Source organism: Chiloscyllium punctatum, chromosome 1 (assembly GCF_047496795.1).
Source record: "Chiloscyllium punctatum isolate Juve2018m chromosome 1, sChiPun1.3, whole genome shotgun sequence".
Lineage (NCBI taxonomy): Eukaryota > Metazoa > Chordata > Chondrichthyes > Orectolobiformes > Hemiscylliidae > Chiloscyllium > Chiloscyllium punctatum.
Window position 1 is genome coordinate 24222481 of NC_092739.1, and position 25253 is coordinate 24247733.

The 25253-nt window shown below is 41.4% G+C and overlaps 1 protein-coding gene across 1 annotated transcript; it reads left to right on the forward strand.

The window, feature by feature from the left end:
* Window positions 1–1617: 1617 nt before the first annotated feature.
* On the forward strand, window positions 1618–22829 carry tmem128 (transmembrane protein 128). The gene is made up of 5 exons (XM_072579073.1): window positions 1618–1741; window positions 7598–7739; window positions 10957–11118; window positions 17913–18019; window positions 21653–22829. The coding sequence occupies exons 1-4, from the start codon at window positions 1639–1641 to the stop codon at window positions 18010–18012; spliced, it is 507 nt and encodes a 168-aa protein (XP_072435174.1). The 5' UTR covers window positions 1618–1638; the 3' UTR covers window positions 18013–18019; window positions 21653–22829.
* The last annotated feature ends 2424 nt before the right edge of the window (window positions 22830–25253 follow it).

The following is a 25253-nucleotide window of genomic DNA, read 5'->3' on the forward strand; positions in this document are numbered from 1 at the left end:
TTACAGGGCTAGTTAAAAGCCTCTTCCCACCACTGCTGGTGTTCATGCAGTAGTGGGTGAGCAATTTGTCACACTGGGAGCCTGCCATTGGTGGCAATTTCTGGTGGCGATGTAGGCTTAGGGAGTGACATTTTAATTACATTTCATGTGGCCCACACTCACCAGGAAATCCTTCTGTTCTGGAGGCTTGACCACGTGCTTGGTCGTTGCCAGTTGTAGGTCCAGCAATGGCCATTGGTGCGAAGGGTGCACTGGAAACAAAGAGCTAATGGCTTTCGAATTGGCTAGCAAATGATCTTATAGAAGGGGTTTCATCTCTCAAAGGGACAGAAACCCATGCAAAGAAGCTTGACTTTAGTTTTATTGGCAGAGCGAGGGATGTTGAACTCAAACCGAGTTGTTCAGTCACTCCTGCTCCCAACCATGGTGAATCAAACACTAAATAACCACTTCATGGCTCCCAGTGACATAGTAGCTAACTAATGGCGTGAGAGGAGGCTTGCCATGAACAGAGGTTCAGTCATAGCTGTGAACTTGAAGGCCCCTGTGCCCTCAACCATTCCTTATTTGTTATATCTGACTCAAAACATGCAACAAATAAAATCTAAAAGCATTGAAACAGTGTCGGCTTCACCAAAAGACAGTTATTACGTGCTGCCATGATCCCTTGGGCAGTGTTTTCCTTCCACTCTTCTGCAACATCCTCACCCCTCTCCCCCTTATCCCCAAACTTTCTCCTGCGCAGTGCCCAAAAAAAAGGAGCAAACAACTAGATTGCATGAATTTGGCTTTCAAATCAGCTCGATAGCTTGTTAATTGATTAGCAATCCATCCACCACCTTGAACATTCATTATTTCCAGCGGTGTGTTCCATCCATATGTAATTCACCAAGTGTCTGCCACCAAAAACAAACTGTAAATTCAAGAGCAAACCACATGCCTGATTTGGAAATATATGTCAATTAGGCTGTGGATATTACACCTGAGGCATATTGGATCTGAGCTAGGTCAGGTTGCACGTAGTAGATTAGATTGCAGTGCATTATCTTGGAGGTGGACTGGCCTGTGCCCAGATGTTATACACCCCTGGAGCATGAGGGACTAAATCTCCTGGCTCAGAGATGGGCCATTAGAGCTGCCTTAAATTACCACATCAAGACAATTTCACGCTCTCAGATATTACTCTTCGGATAGCCATGATGTGGAGCGCCAGTATTGCACTGGGGTGCACAATGTTAAAACTCACACAACACCAGGTTATAGTCCAACAGGTTTATTTGGAAGCACAGTACAAGCTTTTGGAGTGGGGTTCCTTTGTCAGGTAGCTATAACCTGGTGCTGGACTATCACTATCTCGAAATGGCTTGGCTGCTATTTGTAATATCACGGAACTGCAATATTATATCTGATTGTATCGCTGGAGCAGGTGAGGTTTGAACCATGATATAGACGGGAGAATGGGGTTTGAACACAGGTCGCTAATGCCCAAAGCGGGAATGTTACCATTGAGCTACAGTAACACATAGGGACACAATGACCCAACAGGAGGCTTTTGTTCTGGATCTGTATGATGTCAGCCCGTATTTGCGTGCTGATGTCTATGGTCCCACCCCCAGCCCCGACGACAGCCGCTGCAAGATGGCGACTGAGTCCGAACAGCTGCTTCGGTTCCGGAACCAGTTCCGAGCGGCGGCGCCGACGACCGCGTTTCCGAGGGACTCGGTGTGGCCGAGGGCGTCAGGTGAGGGGGAGATAGGGCCGAATGCAAACACCGCGTACACCTCCCGCCCATTAACCCAACCACCATCACCTCCCCCAGCCCACCCCCTGCAGGTGTTGGGGTGTGGGCATCGCTGGCTGGCTGAATGTTCATTGTCCGTCCCCGGTGACCCTTGAGATGGTGATGGTGGTGATGGTGGTGAGCTGCCCTTCTTGAATCACTGCAGCCCACCTGCTGTGGGTTGACCCATAATGTCCTTAGGGAGGGAATTCCAAAATTCTGCCATTCAGAGAATTATGTACCTGAACCCCTAGATGTCCGTTCGACAACATTGCCCAGGGACCATTAACTGTATAATTTGTGACCTTGTTTATTTTACCAGAATGCAACACATCTCATTTAGCAAGATAAAGTCTGTCTGCCACTCAATGCATTTGCCCATTGATCAAGAGCCCTTAGTAATCTTAGATAACCTTCACTGTTGATTATACCACCAACTTTGATGTAATCCACATGCTTTCTAACCATGCCTCCTAAATTCTCATCAAAGTTGTTTATATAAATGACAAATGCAAGTGGACCCAACAGCAACCTCTGTTAAACACCACTGGTCATAAGTCTCCAGTCTGAAAAGCAACCCTCCACCACCAGCCTCTGTCTCCCACCATCAGGCCAATTTTGTATCTGATTGGCAAGCTCTTACTGAATCCCTTGTGTTCTAAATTTACTAATTAGTCTACCGTGCGGAATCTTGTCAAAGGCTTTACTAAAGTCTATCCATGTAGACCATGCCTACTACTTTGCTCTCCTCAATCTTTTTGGTTATGTCCTTGAAGGACTCAATCAAGTTTGTGAGACATGATTTTCCACACACAAAGCTGTGCTAACTCTCCCTATTCAGTCCCTGACTTTACAAATACATGTAAATTCTATCTCTCAGGATCCCCTCCAAAAACTTACCCTCTACTGATATCAGACTCATAGGCCTATAGTTCCCAGGCTTCTCCTTACACCCTTTCTTAAATAAAGGCTCGATGTTATCCACCCTCCAGTCCTCTGAAACCTCACCTGTGGCTGTGGATGTATCTATTAAGGGTCCTACAATTTCTCCCCTAACTTCTCTCAATGTCCTGGGATACACTTGATTGGATTATCCAAATGGGAGCATTCACGCTTTGGAGAGTTAGGAGCTGAGCTACTCACTGTAATTCAAAGACTTTATTTCAGGATTTCTAGCTGCTGACCTCCATCTCCTCCGATATTGAAGCAGTCAAAGTCCAAATGCAGCATGACCTGGACAATATCTAGACTTGGGCCGAAAAATAGCAAGTAACATTCATGCCATACAAATGTCAGGTAAAGACCATCGATATGAGACAATCTAACCATTGCCCCTCTGAATGTCCTCACAATCAACATCCTGGGGGTAACTATTTATCTAAATCTTGCCATATAAATACCCGTCACCACTTCCCTTCCCCAATTCTAGCTTCGTCCCCACCACCTCCCCCTCCCCTTTCCTGCCTCATCAACGAATATTCCCAACTCCATCCTCCTGTTGCTTGCACGTTCCTGCATGTTCTGTTTTATTGCCTGTCCCCCAGCATTCCATGAGAAACCACTCTTGGAGATATTCTGGATTGCTAAGTGTGGAACTAAGCCACTGAAATGGGAGAGAAATGAGGAAAGATGCAGGTTCAAGGCTGGTGCAGGGCAGAACTTGAGAGGTTTGGCTAGGTGAGAGAGCAGAGAGGTAATGGATGGACATTTTCAATTTTAGTGACCATGGGCGTCTTGCAAATTTCCGATGAGGGGTTTTGGTGATGGAGTGACAAAAACAAGAGTCGCCTTTGGTCTCCAGGACCTTTCTGAAGCGATGGCTGAGTTTTGGGAGTAGAATCAGGCTTTTATTTACTTTTGTTTTAATTTTAATTGATTCTTATAACTGTAGAATTAGTGATTACACTATTATTATAATTGAGTTTTCAAGTTTTTTTATACACTTTGTACTAAGAAGATAAGAACAAAGAGCAGGAGGAGGCAATTCAATCACTTGAGCCTGCTCTGTCATTTGATATGATTACAGCTGATCTCATCTCAGCCTCAACACCACTTCCCTTCCCCTACCCCATCATCATTCAATCCATTTACTCGATCCATTCGGAGGTTTTCTGGTTCCGTAGTTCCAGACCCATCTCTGGGTCCTAGACTCCTACACTGTGATTTGTTAGCCATAGAAGGTGTGTTCATTACATGCCAAAAAGATTGATTACCAGCCTCTAAATCCCTTCAATATGCCTGTTGACAGAGGGTGAGAGTGGCAGGTGCCCACCCATTCTGCAGAAAGCCGTAACATATGACTGTAGTACTTTGCCTGTAGCATTGATCAATACAATGGAAGCCCGTAGTCCAACCATAAGATGTTTGAGCAGAAGTAGGCCGTTTGGCTCATTGAGTCCACTCTGCCATTCAATGAGATCATGGCTGATCTGGTAATCCACAACTCCACTTCTTGCCAGTTCCTCAAAACTCTTGATTCCCTCACTAATTAAAATATCTATATCAGCCTTGAGAAGGTCATGTTGGAAATGTATAAAATATTAGCTAGGCCACAGCTGTTGTGTGTAGTTCTGAGATCCACACTGTGGGAGGAATGTGATCGCACTGGAGAGAATGGAAAGGAAATTTACCAGAACGTCGCCTGGAATTACATTGAGAAATTGATAAGACTGGGGTTGGTTTTCTTAGAGGAGATTGAAATGTGTAAAATTGAGGGGCATAGATAGGTTAGACAGGAAGAAACTTATTTTCCCTTGATGAAGGGATCAGTGATCAGAGGGCATGGATTTCATGTAAGGAGCGGAATGTTTAGAGGAGATATGTGTGAAAACAGTTTCACCCAGAGGGTGATGGAATCTGGCAGAAACCCTCGACATGTAGAAAGTATTTAGATATGCACTTGGGATGCCAAGACAGACAAGGCTACAGGCTAAGGACTGGAAAGTGGAGATAGAATAATTAAGAGTTGGAACGCATGACATGGGCACTATTGTCGGCTGTGTCCAGGTGAGTGACGTCGGTGGGGGCGGCAGCAACAACAATGGCAAAAGTGACGTGCCAGTTAGGCCTGCGATTCTGCTCTACACTGGGGAGACAGGATGTCAACTTGCGGATCATTTCAGACAACATCTTGGGGTCACCTGCACCAACCAACCCCATTGCCCTGTAGTTGAACACTAACTCCCCCTCCCACTCTGCCAAGGACATGCAGGTCCTGGTCACCCGCCATTGCCAAATCCTAACTACCCGATGCCTGGAGGAAGAACGCCTCATCTTCCATCTTGGGACACTTCGACAACATTGGGATTGATGTGGATTTCACCAGCTTCCTCATTGCCCCTCCCCCCACCTTATCCCAGTCCTAACCTCCCAAATCTGCACCGCCCTCTTGAATGGTCCTACCTGTCCATCTTCCTTCCAAATTATCTGCTCCACCCTCCTCTCTGACCTATCACCTTCACCCCCCCTTCATTTACTTATTGCATTCCCAGCTACCTCCCCTCCCCATTCCAGCCCCAACCCCTTCCCATTTATCTCTCAGCCCCCCTTGGCCCACAAGCCTCATTCCTGATGAAGAGCTTAAGCCCGAAACATTGACCTACCTGACTGGCTGTGCTTTTCCAGCACCACACTCTTCAACTCTGATCTCCAGCATCTGCAGTCCTCACTTTCTCCCTAAAGAATAATGAAGTGGTTATTTTTAACAGGTGCAGATAGAGTGGGTCAATGGCCTTTTTCTGTGCTGTACATCTCAATGACTATGAATATATTTATCAACTCCGCCTTAATAGCCCTCAATGATAAAAAGTCCACACATTCACATCCTTCTGAGAGAAAGTAACCTCCTCATCTCAAATAGATGACTACTCTTGAGATTATGCTCTGTGGTCCTAGACTCTATCTGCATCTCCCCTGTTGTGCCCCCTAAGAATATTGTATATTTCAGTAAGATCACCTCTCATTCTTCTAGACTCTAATGAGTATAAGCCCAGCTACTCAACCTCTCCTCTTAAGAAAATCTCTCCAAATCTGGAAACATCCTAGTGAACCTTCTCTAGATTGCCTCCAATGGCAGTATATCTTTCCTTAGTTCAGAGAACTAGAACCATTCACAGTAGTTGCTATAATCTGACTTTTATAGTTTTAGTAAGGACTCTGTTTTGTATTCCATTCCCTTTTGAAATAAAGGCTAATATTCCTTAGATTTCCATATTGATTGCTGAACTTAGATGCTAGTTTTTTGTGATCCATGCACTTGAACCCCCAAATCCTTTTGTGTTTCAGCTTTCTGCAGTCTTTTCCAATTTAAATAATATTCATTTCTTCTGTTCTTCCTGCCAAAATACGTAACCTTGCATGTTCCCACATTATATTCTGGCAAGTTTTTGACCACCTATGTAGCCTGTCTATAGTCCTTTCCAAACTCTCTGTTGTCCCCAAGACTTGCCATCCTATTTATTTTTGTCATTCCCAAACTTGGTTTTACTTCTACCATCCGAGTCATTAGTTGTAATTATTATAAATAATTGTGGCTTCAGCACTGATCACTGTGGCACTTCACTAGTTACAGACCATCATTCTGAAATGCTCCCTTTATCTCCATTCCCTGTCTTTGATTAATTGACCTTATTCATTACTCCCATCACCATGGGCTCCAATCTTATTAAGTAATCTTAAATGAACTACCATATGCAATGCCTTTTGCAAATCCAAACATATTACATTTATTGGTGCCCCTTTATCTACATTGATTGCTACCTCCTGAAACAACTGTAATAACTTTGTCAGGCGTGATTTCCCCTTCGTGAAGCCACACTGACTCTATATGGTTCTAAATGCTCTGTTTACATCTTTATAATAGACTCTAGAACATTCTCCCAGTAGATGTTAGGTTAACTGGCCAATAGTTACATGTAATTCAGCTGCTTCACTTTTTGAATATGGGTATTACATTAGCAGTTTTCCAATGCTCTAGATTTTTCCAGTATCTAAGGACTCTTGGAAGATTACCGTCAGTGCATTGACTATCTTTAAAATCCTAGGATGAAGTCTGGGAGGTCTAGGGAGCATATTGGCCTTTAGTCCCATTAGTTTCTCTAATTATTTAGCTCTAGTGATAGTAATTGTGCTTGTTTCCTCCTCTTCCACCACCCCTCAAAATATCCACATACCACTTTAGCCTCTTCATTATTTAGTATATTTAGAATATTGAAGTATCCTTTTATCGTGGATATGTTCTGTTCAACTCCACTACCATTTCATTTATTATTTCTCACCCTCATTCTCTAAGTGCCCAGTATTTCACTGTTGTCTCTCTCTTCCTTTTTATATATTTGAATTATTCTTGGTGTCCATTTTTTGTTACACGCTTGTTTGCCCTCAGTTTGTTTTCACCCTCTTTCTTGGTCATCTTTTGGCTTTTAAAACTTTCCCAATCCTCTAATGTACCACTAATTGTTGCCATATTGCGTGGTTTTCTTTAAATTTGATATTGTCCTTAACTTCCCTGTGAACCATAGTTGGTTTAACCCCTTCCTAGAATCCTCTAAGATATTTTTTGCTGTGAGTCATGAGAATTTTTCTTTAAAATGTCTGCCATTGTTCATCAAACCCTGGAATCAAGGACAGGAGAAAAGACAGATAAACTAGTGCCATTAGAGAGTCAAAAGGACAATCTCCAGATAACCGAGAGGCCGCATTAGACTTCATCAAGCTTTGTTGAGTTTAAGCTGCTGGCATATCTCTTATACAGTATGCAAAGTGAATGCTGTTCATCAGTATCTGATAGTTTTAACAATATTGTTTTTTTATGAGCAGATATACAAGATGAGGAAAAGAAGAAAGAAAAACCACTTCCTAGATTTAACATGCACTCTGTGTTCTGGATTTTAGCATCAATCGCAGTGACCTATTATGTTGAATTTTTTTCCACAATTAAAACTGATTACCGAATAGAAGGGTAAATACTCTGAATATATTTTACTTATGCTATCTCTGACTTATATATTTTGAACTTTGAAAATGAAAGATATTTTTGCTTTTTTGCCCCCAACAATGTGGAGGGACAATGCTGGTGGGGTGGGAGGGTGAGGAGTTACTACACTCTGATGACAGTGTTGAGCAAGCTCCATGTTGATCCCATCTGTACTGCAGGGGTCTGCCATCCATGTGTTTATGCTCATGATCTTAATGCTTTTTATGTGACTTGGCCATTTCCAGAATAAAAATGTTGAAAATTCAAACAATTTTCAATTTTGGAGGGGAGTAATTCTCTAATCTTTCAAAACTGGTGGATGCATAGATTGTAGTCTAGAAAATTCTACAACAGCATATGCTAAGAATGTATGGTGAAAACTCTTCTGTGGAGAAGAACATTCATTTGAAGCTTGGGCTGTTAAAACTGATGGTTGACTTCATGTAAAACCTTTGAAGGAATTAAGGAAAGAAAAGTGAATTTAATGGGCAATATAATTGTTACTATGCAATGTAACTTCCTCTGGTTTTCTTCCTGGGCCTTTCAATTACTGAAGAGAAAAGGCAGCTAAGTAAGTCTGCATAAGGCATATTGTGATTTTTGCCAACAGTAATAGTATTTCAGCTTTTTTTTAAGAGATCCAGTTACGTGACATTTTAAAGATGAAAACATCACGTTACAGAAGTGACAAAGATCATGAAATGTAGTAGGTCTAGTTGCTGCTTGTTGATAAGATGAAACATATCTTTTATGCTCTTAATTAGCAGTAATTTGTCAAAAACAACTACTGGTTATGAGTGAAATTGAGATGAGACCAGAAGTTGGTCTTGTATAGAAATTCTAGATTTAGTATCCCACTTGTGAAATAAGTATTCATCATATGCTGTTACTAATCAGGTGTTTGTGCCCTTTCTTGGGTTATAGAACATAGAACGTTACAGTGCGGGACAGGCCTTCGGCCCTCAACGTTGCACTGCCTTGTGAAACCAATCTGAAGCCCATCTAATCTACACTTCTCCATTCTCATGCATATGCCTATCCAATAATGATTTTAAATGCCTGTAAAGTTGGTGAGTCAGTGCGTTCCACACCCTTACTACTCTCTGAGTAAAGAAACTTACCACTGATATCTGTCCTTATCTACTACCCCTCAATTTGAAGCTATGTCCCTTCGTGCTGGCCATCACCATGGCGAGGAAAATGCTGTCACTGATCATGTGTTCTAACCCTCTGATTATTTTATATCTCAATAAAGTTGCCCCTCAACTTTCTTCTGTCTAACAAAAAGTGCCTAAAGACCCTCAACCTTTCCTTGTAAGACCTTCTCTCTATACCAAGCAATATCCTAGTAAATCTCCTCTGAACCCCTTCCAAAGCTTCTACATCCTTCCTATAACACGGTGACCAGAACTGCACAGAGTACTCCAAGTGCAACCGCACCAGAGTTTTGTACAGCTGCAGCCTGACCTCATGGTTGTGAAACTCGATCGCTCTAGTCGTGAAAGCTAACACACCATATGCCTTCTTAACAGCCCTATCAACCTGCATGCCAACTTTGAGGGATCTATGAACATGGACACTGAAATATCTCTGCGCATCTACATTACCAAGAATCTTATCATTCGCCCAGTACTCTGCATTCCTATTACTCCTTCCAAAGTGAGTCACCCCACCCTTTTCTGCATTAAACTCCATTTGCCATCTCTCAGCCCAACTCTGCAGCTTATCTATGTCCCTCTGTAACCTACAATATCCTTTGGCGCTATCCACAACTGTACTGACCCTAGTGCCGTGGGCAAATTTACTAACCCATCCTTCTATGCTCTCATCCAGGTCATTTATCAAAATGACAAACAGCAGTGGACCCAAAACAGATCCTTTCGGTACACCACTAGTAACTGAACTCCAAGATGAACACTTCCCATCAACTATCGCCCTCTGTCATCTTTCAGCTAGCCAATTTCTGATCTAAACCACTAAGTTGCCTGCAATCCCATGCCTGTGTACTTCGTGTAGTAGCCTACCATGGGGAACCTCATCAAATGTCTTACTGAAACCATTCACCCCCATCAATGACTTTTTCCTCATTCAATTGTTTGGTCACCTCAGAGAACTCAGTAAGGTTTGTGAGGCATGACCTACCCTTCACAAAACTATGTGAACCATCCCTAATCAACTTATTCCCATCAAGATGATTATAAATCCTATCTGTCTAACCTTTTCCAACTCTACCCACAACTGAAGTAAGGCTCATTGGTCTGTAATTACTAGGGTTGTCTCTACTTCCCTTCTTGAACGAGGTTAAACATTTGCTACCCTCCAGTCTTCTGGTACTATTCCTGTAGACAATGATGACATAAATATCAAAGCCAAAGGCTCAGCAATCCTCTCCCTGGCTTCCCAGAGATTCCTAGGATAAAACCCATCCAGCCCAGGGATTTATCTGTTTTCACACTTTGCAGAATTTCTAACACCACCTCCTTGTGAACCTCAATCCCATCTATCTAGTAGCCTGTTTCTCAGTATTGTACTTGATAATATTGTCTTTTTCCAGTGTGAATACTGACTAAAAATATTCATTTGTACCTCCCCATCTCCTCTGACTCCACGAAAAACTTCCCACTGTTGTCCTTGATTGGCCCTAATCTTATTGTAGGGTTCTTTTATTCTTTATATACCTATAGAAAGCTTTAGGATTTTCCTTGATCCTACCCGCCAACAACTTCTCATATCCCTTCCTCGCTCGTTTTAGTCCTCTTTTTAGATCTTTCCAGGCTACCTTGTGACTCTCAATCACCCTAACTGAGCCTTCACATCTCATCCTAACATAAGCCGCCGCCTTCCTCTTGTCATCTTCCTTCTTCCTCTTCCTCCTTCCTTATGTCTCTCCAACAATGCTACATCACTGAAAGTCAAGCTAGTGTTTCTAGGACTGTCACTGACCTCATCTCCTCTGGAAACCTTCCTTCCACAACTTCTCACCTAATTTGTTCCACTTGCTCTTCCTCCCCCTTTGGCAAGATGGTAAAATCTATCATATTCCAGTTCCCAGTCATTGCACTCAAAATTTAATTCTGTTTCTGTCACCACAGATGCTGCCAGATCTGTTGGGTTTCTGCAGCATTTTTTGTTTTTATTTAAAAGGCATTTACTCATGTCTGCTTCTTGTCAGTAATTCATTTTTTCTCTCTCTCTAAATCAGTCGATGGTTCCTTTTAGGATCCTCACTCTTGATAATTAGCTTACTGATTGCCTTCTATTGCATCTTCTACCTGGAGTGGTACAGAGGGATCAGAGAATATGAGCAATATAACCCAACCCTGGTTCCTTCAGCTACAGCATCTTTCATTGCTGCAGCAGTATGGTAAGTTTTTGAAGTCATTGGCAAATATCAGTTTGATTTTTAACTTGTTTCTGCTTGCAATAAAATTCTGTATCACTGAACAGAGTTGTTCCAATCTGTAATTTACTAAACGTAAATCTGAAACATGCTGTTCAAACCTATATTGGGAAATAATGACATGGCATTTAGGTGCTTTAGTCTTGATAAGTGGGTTAAATGTATTAATGACTATTTGCAAGCAAATGTAATATTAGCCCTATGAAGTCAGAAATAGGAAAGGTGCAGTCACCTTGTTGGGTGTTTATTATAGGCCCCCCAATAGCAGCAGAGATGTGGAGAAACAGATTGGGAAACAGATTTTGGAAAGGTGCAGAAGCCACAGGGTCGTAGTCATGGGCGACTTCAACTTCCCAAATATTGATTGGAAGCTCTTTAGATCAAGTAGATTGGATGGGGCGGTGTTTGTGCAGTGTGTCCAGGAAGCTTTTCTAACACAGTATGTAGAGTGTCCAACCAGAGGGGAGGCCATATTGGATTTGGTACTCGGTAATGAACCGGGACAAGTGGTGGGCTTGTTAGTGGGTGAACATTTTGGTGATGGTGACCACAATTCTGTGACTTTCACCTTGGTTATGGAGAGAGATAGGTGCGCACAACAAGGTAGATTTTACAATTGGGGGAAGGGAAATTACGATGCTGTAAGACAGGATTTGAGGAGCATACGTTGGGAGCATAGGCTGTCAGGGAAGGATGTGGTGGAAATGTGGAACTTTTTCAAGGAGCAGATACGACGTGTCCTTGATATGTATGTACCTATCAGGCAGGAAAGAAATGGTCGTGTGAGGGAGCCTTGGTTGACGAGGGAGGTTGAATGTCTAGTAAAGAGGAAGAAGGAGGCTTACATAAGGTTGAGGAAACAGGGTTCAGACAGAGCAGTGGAGGGATACAGGATAGCCAGAAGGGACCTGAAGAAAGGGATTAGGAGAGCTAAGAGAGGGCATGAAAAATCCTTGGCGGATAGGATCAAGGATAACCCCAAGGCATTCTATGCGTATGTGAGAAACCTGAGAATGACGAGAACGAGGGTAGGTCCGATCAAGGACAGTAGTGGGAGACTGTGTATTGAGTCGGAAGAGATAGGAGAGGTCTTGAACAAGTACTTCTCTTCAGTATTTACGAACGAGAGGGACCGTATTGTTGAAGAGGAGAGTGTGAAATGGACTGTTAAGCTAGAAGAGATACCTGTTAGGAAGGAAGATGTGTTGGACATTTTGAACAACTTGAGGATAGACAAGTCCCCCGGGCCTGACGGGATATATCCTAGGATTATGTGGGAAGCAAGAGAGGAAATTGCAGTACCGTTGGCATTGATCTTCTCGTCTTCGCTGGCAACGGGGTTGGTACCAGGGGACTGGAGAGTAGCGAATGTTGTGCCCCTGTTCAAAAAAGGGAATAGGGATAACCCCGGGAATTACAGGCCAGTTAGTCTTACTTCTGTGGTAGGCCAAGTAATGGAAAGGGTACTGAGGGATAGGATTTACGAGTATCTGGAAAGACACTGCTTGATTAGGGCCAGCCAGCACGGATTTGTGAAGGGTAGGTCTTGCCTTACAAGTCTTATTGAATTCTTCGAGGAGGTGACCAAGCATGTGGATGAGGGTAGAGCAGTGGATGTAGTGTACATGGATTTTAGTAAGGCATTTGATAAGGTTCCCCATGGTAGGCTTATGCGGAAAGTCAGGAGGCATGGGATAGAGGGAAATTTGGCCAATTGGATAGAAAACTGGCTAACCGGTCGAAGGCAGAGAGTGGTGGTAGATGGTAAATATTCAGCCTGGAGCCCAGTTACAAGTGGAGTTCCGCAGGGTTCAGTTCTGGGTCCTCTGCTGTTTGTAATTTTTATTAATGACTTAGATGTGGGAGTCGAAGGGTGGGTCAGTAAATTTGCAGATGATACGAAGATAGGTGGAGTTGTGGACAGTGAGGAGGGCTGTTGTCGGATGCAGAGGGACTTAGATATGATGCAGAGCTGGGCTGAGGAGTGGCAGATGGAGTTCAACCCTGCCAAGTGTGAGGTTGTCCATTTTGGAAGAACAAATAAGAATGCGGAATACAGGGTTAATGGTAGGGTTCTTAGTCAGGTGGAGGAACAGAGGGATCTTGGGGTCTATGTACATAGATCTTTGAAGGTTGCCACTCAGGTGGATAGAGTTTGTAAGAAGGCCTATGGAGTATTATCGTTCATTAGCAGAGGGATTGAATTCAAGAGTCGTGAAGTGATGTTGCAGCTGTACAGGACTTTGGTTAGGCCACATTTGGAGTACTGTGTGCAGTTCTGGTCGCCTCACTTTAGGAAAGATGTGGAAGCTTTGGAGAGGGTGCAGAGAAGATTTACCAGGATGTTGCCTGGAATGGAGAGTAGGTCGTACGAGGTTAGGTTGAGAGTTCTCGGCCTTTTCTCGTTGGAACGGCGAAGGATGAGGGGTGACTTGATAGAGGTTTATAAGATGATCAGGGGAATAGATAGAGTAGACAGTCAGAAACTTTTTCCCCGGATACAACAGAGTGTTACAAGGGGACATAAATTTAAGGTGAAGGGTGGAAGGTATAGGGGAGATGTCAGGGGTGGGTTCTTTACCCAGAGAGTGGTGGGGGCATGGAATGTGCTGCCCGTGGGAGTGGTAGAGTCAGAATCATTGGTGACCTTTAAGCGGCATTTGGATAGGTACATGGATGGGTGCTTAATCTAGGATAGAAGTTCGGCACAACATCGTGGGCCGAAGGGCCTGTTCTGTACTGTATTGTTCTATGTTCTATGTTCTATGTATGTTACTTATTTAATATTTGTCTTTAACTGTCATTTTAGCTGGAGATGATACTTCTCTGCAGAACTGAAACAATTGATCTTGGCAGACATTTCAGTGAGGAAGTGCTGCACTGTCGATGTCATTCAGGGGCAATATTAAACTGAGCCTTGTGCAGGTAGAAATAAGAGAACCTGTACCAGTATTTGACGAAAAACAGAGTTTTCCTCTTTTCCTGTGCCCTACGCCCACCAAGCAGTAACATGAAAAAGATTTCTTGGCTATTTGTTCCATTTGCTGTTAGTGGGATCTTGTTGTGCGCAATCTTCTGCCTGCATAAAAGTCATGAATGAGGAGCTCGTGTGACACAATGGTAGTGTCCCTACATCTGAGCCAGGATGCCTGGTTTCAAGTCCCATCTACTCCAGAGGAGTGTAGTGGTATCTCTGAACAGGTTGGTTAGAAAATATCTATAATCATCAATGACTTACTTCTGAGCCAGGAGGCCTGTATTCAGGGTCCCCCTGCTCACGTGGTGTGTTGTTTAGAATTCTTTTTATCTAATCATGTATATACTTAGTAATTTACCAACTCCTTTACCTATTCTGTCTCTTTTCAAAGATTTGTATACAGTATATCTAATTATCTCTTCTTGCACCACCTTTAAAATTGTATCATGTAACATACATTTTTGTATGAAGAACGAATGGATAATGTTATCACCTCACTCTTTTCTGAGCTGATTTTAAAGAGCATCATGATTGTGAAGGCAAGCACATGACCACAGCAGGATTCCACAAACATGAATGGCCAGTTAATTGATTTTGGTGTCAATACTGATAGGGCTAAGGAATATGAAGCAGTCAATGGAAGTAGTGTTTATTTTCATCAAATACTAGCATAGATTAGATTCGCTACAGTGTAGAAACAGGCCATTTGGCCCAACAAGTCCACACCGACCCTCCAAAGTTTAACCCACGCAGACCCATTTCCCTCCGATTAATGCACCTAACACTCTGGGCAATTCAGCATGGCCAATCCATCTAACTTGCACATCTTTGGACTGTGGGAGGAAACCCACGCAGACATGGGGTGAATATGCAAACTCCATACAGTCGCCTGAGGCTGAAATCGAACCCGGGTTCCTGGCGCTGTGAAGCAGCAGTGCTAACCACTGAGCCACTGATCTTTGACTTCTGCTTGAAGAAGCCCGAGTTTACTATTGTATATGAATGACATTAGCATTGCAGCAGTTCATCTACTGTATTGAAGTATCTGTGATGTGGAGGTGCCAATGTTGGACTTGGGTGGGCAAAGTCTGAAGTCACATGACATCAGGTTACAGTTCAACATATTTGCTTGAAATCACAAGCGTTCTGAGCATTGCTACTTTGTCAGGTGAAGTCAGCCATTTTGACATCAGAAGGTTCATTCAAGTCTCTTATCCATTACGTGAACCCTGCCTAAATGTGGCAGAGTACCATGTGGTTCATTGATTTGCAGATTGCATTGGTACATTGCATTAGTGAGTGTGTTTTCCTGTCAATAATTTGTTTTATTCTATCTGAGCATTTCTTCCATTTTATATTAAAAGACATTTGCAAATAAGTCATGCTGCATGCTGAGCAGTATATGCATTGTTGTTAACTAGCAATGCTCAAAATGCTTGTCAGTCCTCTACCATGGAACCCAAATGTATTGGTTCCTACATCCTTAAAAATAAATACTTTGTCAGAGGTTTGAATCTTTTGCAGTAAGCCCTTAGTCAATTTTGAAATGAAAGTCAATTACTTGGTTCATTTGTTACTTGAATTAAAATTAATTAGCAAGCTATCAGGAAGGCTGTTACTATGTTAATCTTTTATCACAAGGATTTGAGAGCAAGACTGGCAAAGTTTTGCATCAGTTGTATAGGAACGTGGTTAGATCATAACTAGTGTATTGCATACTTTTGTTCTCCTTATCTTAAGAAGGTTTTTAATTTAATTTATATTTTATATTTGGGAGGGATATTATTGTTATTGAGGGAGTGCAATGAAAATTCACTTGACTTGTTCTGTGGATGGTAGGACTGTCCGATGAAGAGAGATGAGTGAAACTGGGCCTGTATTCTTTCGAGTTTTGAAAAATTAGGTAATCTCATTGAAACCTACAGAAGACTTGAAAAGTAGGCAGAGTAGATCAGCTAAGATGTTTCCACTGAATGGAGAGTCTAGAACCAGGGTGTACAATTTAAAGATTTGGTGAAAGCCACTTGATATTGAGTTGAAGAGAAACCTTTTTATAATCGGAAGGTGGTATATCAATGGAATTCTTTATCCCAGAAGGCTAAGAATATGCTTCAAGTAGACATAGACAGATTTCTAAATAGTAATGGTGTAAGGAGATAGAGGGAATAATATGGGGAAAAAGTCATAGAGATGTACAGCATGGAAACAGACCCTTTGGCCCAACCCGTCCATGCCGACCAGATATCCCAACCCAATCTAGTCCCACCTGCCAGCTCCCGGCCCATATCCCTCCAAACCCTTCCTATTCGTATACCCATCCAAATGCCTCTTAAATGTTGCAATTGTACCAGCCTCCTCCACTTCTTCTGGCAGCTCATTCCATACACGTACCACCCTCTGTGTGGAAAAAGTTGCCCCTTAGGTCTCTTTTATATCTTCCCCTCTCATCCTAAACCCATGCCCTCTAGTTCTAGGCTCTCCGACCCTAGGGAAAGGATTTTGTTTATTTACCCTATCCATGCCCCTCATAATTTTGTAAACCTCTATAAGGTCACCCCTCAGTCTCCGACGCTCCAGGGAAAACAGCCCCAGCCTGTTCAGCCTCTCCCGATAGCTCAACATCTTTGTAAATCTTTTCTGAACCCTTTCAAGTTTCACAACATCTTTCTGATAGGAAGGAGAGCAGAATTGCATGTAATATTCCAACAGTGGCCTAACCAATGTCCTGTACAGCTGCAACATGACCTCCCAACTCCTGCACTCAATACTCTGACCAATAAAGGAAAGCATACCAAACACCTCCTTCACTATTCCTATCTACCTGCGACTCCACTTTCAAGGAGCTATGAACCTGCACTCCAAGGTCTCTTTGTTCAGCAACACTCCCTAGGACGTTACCATTCAGTGTATAAGTCCTGCTAAGATTTGTTTTCCCAAAATGCAGCACCTCACATTTATCTGAATTAAACTCTATCTGCCACTTCTCAGCCCATTGGCCCATCTGGTCAAGATCCTTTTGTAATCTGAGGTAACCCTCTTCGCTGTCCACTACACCTCCAATTTTGGTGTCATCTGCAAACTTACTAACTGTACCTCTTATGCTCGCATCAGGAGTGCATGATCACCCATTGTTGTACATTCTGTTTTCCTATGAAAACTATTCAGATACTTCTAGAAAGTGAAGTTTGAACTAGTTTTATTTATGTATTATTTGGTGATAGGCCTTGTAATGAATCAAAGCAAATTTCTTTCTAATCCTGTTCATGGACAAGTGATTGAAGGACTATTTGCTGGAATGGCTTTTCCATCATGTTATTTGAGTCTAAATGGAAAGCCTGAGATGGCATTGTGGCTCAATAATTAAAATGCAAATCTATTTTATTTTCTGTGCATCCGGTAGTTATATACATCAAATACTGGGGTATGTTAATAAAACAGTCAAAAATGTCTGAAGGTGCCATAAAGTTAGCAAACCTCATTTGAAATCCTCATTGTATAACTGTTTTTGTAGTTCATTCATTGCCAGTTTTTTTATTACTGCCTTTAAAAATGGGAATTGACAACAGTTCAGAAATGCATGTTATATGAATATAGCATCTACATGAATTTGACCAAAGTCTTTTCTACAATGTTGCAACTTACACTACCTTGTCATTATGTACCATACTGTACAGATCTTGATATTTCAAGGCCTGGAATATGACTGGTTTATTACATTTGAAATGCCGAAGCACTGAGTGCTCATTAAATGATCTTCTGATTGTCAGCTTTCTTTTTACAGCTTTAACATCGCTCTGTGGCCTGTGTGGTCTTTCTTTACTCCTTTTATCCTTTTCACTCAATTTATGGGTGTTGTGATGTTTGTATCACTATTGGGATGATTTGCAGGTAAGTCCTAATACTAATTTGAACTGTTTTAACTCTTTTCTTGTTTATTATAAGACTGTAAAATATAGAACCAGAATTAGGTCATTTGGCTAATTGAATCTGTCATTTGACATGTTTCTAAACCCCACTCTCCTGCCTTCTCCCTGTAACCCTTGATCCCCTTACCAATCAAGAACCTATCAAGTACACTCAGAGTTGACCTCCAAAGGCCTCTGTGGCAATGATTAACTATTAACCACAGATTAACTACCCTCCAGCTGAAAAAAATCCTCCTTGTCTCGATTTTAAAGGACCATCCCTTCGTTCTGAGGCTGTGCCTTCAGGTCCTAGTCTCTCCTACTGAATGAAGCTTTTCCATATTCTCTCTGTCCAGACCTCTGTGTTCTGTAAGTTTTTCAATGAGATCTCCCCGATTCTCCTAAACAGACCCAGAGTCCTCAACTGCTCCTCATATGACAAGCCCTTCAGCCTTGGGATCAAACATGTAAACCATTTCTGGTCCCCTCCAAGACCAGTACAGCCTTGCTTAGATGTGGGGCCCAGAACTGCTCTCATTATTTCAAATGTGGGCTGACCAATGCAATATAGAGCCTCAGCAATACATCTCTGATCTTGTATTCTAGCTCTCTTGAAATGAATGCTAACATTGAATTTGCCTTAACAACTGAACTTGCATGTTAATCTTAAGAATCCTGATCCAGGACTCCCAAGTCCCTTCGTGGTTCAGATTTCTGAAGTCCTTCCCCATTTAGAAAATAGTTCACACCTCAAAAGTGCATTGTATTCCGTCTGCCTCCTCTTTTCCCATTCTCCCAGTCTGTCGAAGTCTTTTTGCAACCACTCTGCTTCCTCAATATTAACTGTCCCTCAACCTTTGCGTCATCTGCAAGCTTAAAAGCAATGCCCTCAGTTCCTTTGTCCATTTAATGTATTACCTGAACAGTTGTTGTCCCAACACAGATCCCCGTGAAACTCCTAGTCACCAGCTGCCATCCTGAAAGAGACCCATTTATATTCCTACTGTCTTCTGCCAGTTGGTCAGTCTCTATCTATGCCAGTACCTTGCCCCTAATACCGTGGAACCATTGTAGTAGTTATACTTAACAATTCAACAAGTAGCCACTGTCCCCAATTTGTGTTGTTTGTTGACCTCAATTGGGGTGTTACGTTGTTCAGTGCAATTGGTTGTTAGGAATGAAGAAGTTATCTAGGGTTCTTGCTCCCCATTTCTGCATGTTGATTGAAGTGACCCTATATAATTGAATGGCTTTGATTATAGAATTCCAGAATCATATGATTACTTCAGAGAACCTAGCTATTTCTTATCATATTTAGTGGCACAATGACAGTGTCTCTACTTCTGGGGTTCAAGTCCTACCTGCTCCAAAGATGTGTTGTGACATGACTGAACATGTTGATTAAAATTAATTTATAACTATACCCTAACCCTCGACAGGAAAAGAGTCAGAAAAAAAGTCAGTTTGTATTTTTTCAAATGTTCTGAAATGTAAAAATAAATATGTAAACCTATATCAATGGAAAATATACTTTCGTGAGCTAATTTAGTTATTGCTCTATTTTTCAGTAAAGTTTGCACTTTGCTTGAATATTTTACAAATGTTATCAAAATTCTGATCCTAATCTCTGACTTAGTGTCACAGATTCATACCTTCGATCCAACTCGTCCATGTTGACCTAATATCCCAATCTGACCCAGTCCCAATTACCAGCATTTTGCCCATATCCCTCTAAATCCTTCATCCCTCTAAATCCTTCATATACCCATCCAGATGCCTTTGAAATGTTTAATTGTATCCAACTCCGCCATTTCCTCTGGCAGCTCGTTCCATACATGCACCACTGCATGAAAATGTTAGCCCAAAGGTCCTTTTTAAATCTTTCCCCTCCCTTAAACCTATGCCCTCTACCTTTGGACTCCCCGACCCTTTGAAAAATGTCTCAGCTATTCACCCTATCCATGCCTTTCGTGATTTTATAAACTTCAACATCTGACATTCCTGGGGAAAATATGCCCCAGCCTATTCAGTCTCTCCCTACAGCCTCAACCCTCCAGTCATGGCAATATCCTTATACACCTTTTCTGCATGCTCTCAATTTTAACAACATCCTTCCTATAGAAGGGCAACCAGGATTGTATGCTCAATTCAAAATGTGGCCTCACCAATGTTCTGTACAGCCACAGCATGACGTCCAAACTCTCATACTCCGTGTTCTGACCAATAAAGGAAAGCATGCCAAATGCCGCCTTCACCTTTCTATCTACCTGTGATTCCTCTTTCAAGCAACCATAAACTGCACTCCAAGGTCATTCAGCAACACTCCCAGGGCCCTATCATTAAATGTAGAAGGCTTGCCTTACCAAAGTGAACACCTCACATTTATTTAAATTAAACTCTATCTGCCACTCGTCTGCCCATTGACCCATCTGCTCAAGGTCCCATTGTACAAAAGATAACCTTCTTCACTCTTGACCAAACCACCTGTTTTGGTATCATCTACAAACTTACTAACCATGCCTCCTGTAATAGCATCCAAGTCATTTCTATAAATTAACATAAGTTTACTGCCCATACATTCTTCTAACATTGGTGGCTTTTCACTCTTTTCATTTCAGTCACTAATTTATGTAGCTTTAAAGGAACACACAGTTCACAGACATTTAATTTGGATCAAAAAAGCTGAAACAAAATCTTTTTGTGAAGTGAACAGAGTATACGTGCATAGTTGCTGCTTTCATTTGAAAATCAAACAAAGTACGTAGACTAAAAGCCCTGAATCTCCTGTTTAAACTTTTAATCATAAAGAGATGCATTTGTCTAAGTCAGTCCGTCCTCCTCACCTCTCAGTCCGTCCTCCTCACCTCTCAGTCCGTCCTCCTCACCTCTCAGTTCGTCCTCCTCACCTCTCAGTTCGTCCTCCTCACCTCTCAGTCCGTCCTCCTCACCTCTCAGTCCGTCCTCCTCACCTCTCAGTTCGTCCTCCTCACCTCTCAGTTCGTCCTCCTCACCTCTCAGTTCGTCCTCCTCACCTCTCAGTTCGTCCTCCTCACCTCTCAGTTCGTCCTCCTCACCTCTCAGTTCGTCCTCCTCACCTTTCAGTTCATTATGTTTGTCTCATACATCAACTATTGTTACCTAGAGTGAATAGCAGGCAGGAGACAAGCTACTTTCTTTGTCAATGGTTTTATAGAATCAGATACTGGGAGGTACACCACAAGTCACCTGTCTCTTTCTCTGTAAATCTTTGGGTGTTCTCTCTGACCTTCACTCACTACTTTTCTGATGGAATCTGGGAGCGTGAAAGAATTCATCATGAGAATCAGATATCTTTCCATCCATAGCACAATACTTAAGAATCCACCAGTTTTGGTTCTGATTGGAAAAATTATTTATACATCAATCTTATCAACTTTTCTCACAATTACGCTTCAGAGTAACTTTTCAAAGGCAATCAATCAACTCCTTTAATGTGACTTCATTTTAAGTAGGAGTCAAGGAAGTGCATTTATTGCAGCATAGTTGCTAAAATTGTGCAATTGTCAATTAACTTGTCATTTTTCTGAATGTATAGAAATGTTTGTAAGATGTAACTTTCATTTTTCTCTTATTTCAGAGCTCAGCTTGATGTTTCCTGTAAATAAAGAACTTGTCTTTCATGAGGCTGTAATTATTACATAAAATAATCAAGAAACTGAAATGGAAAGCTTTCGTTTAATGAATTTCACTATTATCATTCCTTTTGAATCTGTCCATGATCTATGATTCAGTTTGCAGATCAAGATTGCTTTTGTACAAGATTTAAAAATTATAATTGTTATTCTGTGAATAAGTGTAATTATAGAATTGAATAAATCTTTGTAATATCATGAACAAATATAATATCCTTTTTAAATGTGACTTCAGACCTGGCTGAAATGAGAGCAAGTGTTGCCAGCGGATGACTCTATCTGATGGCAGACACAATCAAGGAAATTGCCTCTTTTTCTTATCTATATTATAAACTCTTCAGTAACATAAGCACCCTCTAATTTGTTCTTATTTTTATTGACTCCAATGATAGCATTTTTTAAAGCAGAAAGGTTTCCTGGTTGCAGTCTTCTGCAAGACCATCCTAATCAGCAGCTGTACGTTTTTGTTAATTCCCTCTCCTATCCTGTGGAGTAACATGAATGATCTGCATTTTGTTTTGTGGATCAGATGTACCATTACTGCTCACTTTTATAACAATTTTGAAATAGCAGAATAAAGTTGTCTTTATAGAATTTCAGAACCAACTTCAACCTATTGTACATCCCCATTCCCTGTTATGGAATGGCAGAACTTTACAAGCTGCTAGTTTTCTCTGCCAGATACGTGATGCAGAAAGATCTGCAAAACAAATTCTTCAAAGGTATGAAAATTACTTAAATTTTACTGAGTGTGGCATGTGGTTGTGATTAATGATGACATCTAACAAATATGCTAAGAGCGAGTGTATTTCATGCTATTTCTTCTGACCTAATTCCATGAGAGAGTATGCAGAGTCTTAAAAATTTAGCATGCATATGTTTGATATGTAAATTTGTTATCAAGTTGCAATATCAAAACTGGAATACTTGTGTACAAAATTGTTTTCACTCTTATTTAAAATGTATATGTTGCTAGTTTTATTACTCATTTTTGAATTAAAACTGAAACAATAAAACCACAATGTTTGTCTCAGTTAGGTATCTATGCTAGCATAATGTTCATCTGATTTTTTTTTGGTATGGTTGTTTCACAACATGAATAATTAAATCTGATGAATAAAATTGTTGTATGTGCTCATTGACAGTATGAGTCCAGAATGACTTGTTCTACAAGAGGAGGGGGGATGCATTTAACTATATGCATTCACGCTGGTATCCATACCTCTAATGTTTGTAATATTCTTTGTCTCAGCAACTTTTTTTTCAAATTCTGCTTTTTTATATCATTGCTGTTTCTTATCAGAATATTATTATAAGTTGACTTCCTAGGCTGGTGGTAGCTTACAACCCGGATATACTCCAATGTAAGGTTTGTTAATTAACCTCCAAGCTAAAAACAAAAAAAGTTTATTTTAAACTGACAATTTCTGGATGGTTTCTGACACTAAAGAGGCATAAATATTTATTAGTTTAAAAATTGTTTGAATAAAGTCCTGCATGGAATGCTGCTTATGGCGTTTGTTAACAGGTTACTTTTAGAAGAATGATTGTAGTGACATTTTCAGTTTCTTAGACCTGTGCTTCCTTTTTCATCTTAACTGTGATCTTTTAGGCATGAGGTTGAGCTCTTTAATAATTAGTTTCACTCCAATATTCCATCTTGAAAAACAAATGGTAGAAAATTGAATCATGGAATCCCTTCGGTGTGGAAGGAGACAATTTGGCACATCAACTCTCTGAAGAGCATCCCACCCAAATCCAGCCCCGATCTTATCCCTGCATTTACTTTGCCTAATCTATCCAGCTTCTTTATCCCTGGATATTATGAGGCAACATAGCATGTTCAATCCACTTATCCTGCATGTGTTTGGATTTTAAGAGGAAACTGGAGCACCCAACAGAAACTTACACAGACAGAATGCGTAAACTCCACAGAGTCACCCAAGGCTGGAATCAAATCTGGGTCCCTAGTGCTGTGCTGCAGTAGTAGTGACCCAGGACCTGGAGGCTCAGGTTCAAGTCTCACCCACTTCAGAAGTGTGAATAACATCTCTGACCAGGTTGATGAGAATAATAGATAAAACAAGTGGTAATATAGAAAGAAATAGTGAATATAAACCTTTAAGTAGTTCATAAACCATTTTCAGCTGCTTCATTGACAGCTTTCCCTCTGTCGTAAGGTTAGAAGTGAGGATGTTCACTGATGATTGCACGATATTCACAGACACTGAAGCAGTCCAGGTCCAAATGCAGCAATAACCTGGACAATATCCAGGCTCGAGTTTACAAGTGAAATACATTTGCAGCACACGTCAAGCAATGACCATGTCCCTTAAGAGAAAATCTACCCTTTGGCCCTTCATATTCAATGGTCTTACCATCACTGAATCTCCCGCAATCAACATCATGGAAGGTTACCATTGATCAGTAATTGGACTGAACCAGTCTGACTGCAAGAACAGGACAGAGGCATGAAATACTGCAGCAAATAACTCAGCTCCTGGCCCAAAGCCTGGCCACTATTTACAGGGCTCAAATCAGGAGTGAGGTGGAATGCCTCTAAACATTCCTGTATGAGTGCAGCTCCAAAATACATGCAAGAAGCTCAACACCATCCAAGACAAGGCAGCCTGCTTGATGGCACCGCATCCGCAAATATCTACACCTTAACCTACTGACTGTTAGTAGCAGTAGTTCAAGACTCATCAGCACCTTTCAAATGCAATTCTGTCTGGAAGGACAGCAGATACATGGGAACACCACCATCTGCAAGTTCCCCTCCAAGTCATTCAACATCCTGACTTGAAAAGATATTGCTATGCTTCAGCGTTGCTGGATCAAAATCCTGAAATTCCTTACCTAGTGGCATTGTGGGTTTACCTACAGCATATAGGAACTGCAGTGGTTTGAGAAGGCTACTCACTGCTATCGGGATGGCAATACATGCTGGCCCAGCCAGTGATGCCATGTCCAATGTGTGAATAAAATAAAAGAATGTAGTATACTGTTGAGTGTTATGTGTAGTCTTTTGTCACTCATTTATAGTAATGTATAATCAGTGAATGTGAATTGTTAAATAATGGACAATATTTTGGTATACTAAACATGGCTGCAGTTCAAGAAAATTCAGCTCTAGGTTGATGGGTTAGACTGAGCTTCAGATGTTGCAATTTATCTGGATAGGAAAGGTTCCCTGTAAACTTTTTTGGGAGGTAGTTGCACTTCCTAATCTACATATTTCAGATTTGTTGTGTTGTTAGGGATAAGAGTGCAACTGTAAGAGAGGAAGTTGGTTGGAAGCACTGGAATAGACTTGTAAATGTCTGATACATTTGAGGTTCTTGATTATTTATGAATGAGAGTAGGCAGAATAAGCAAACTGACTACAGCACCGATGTTCAGGGGAATATAGAATCATACAGAAAGAAACCAGACTCTTTGGTCCAACCAATCCATGCCAAACACAATCCCAAACTAAACTAATTCCATGTGCCTGCGCTTGGCCCATATCCATCCAAACATTCCTTATTTATGTACTTATCCAAA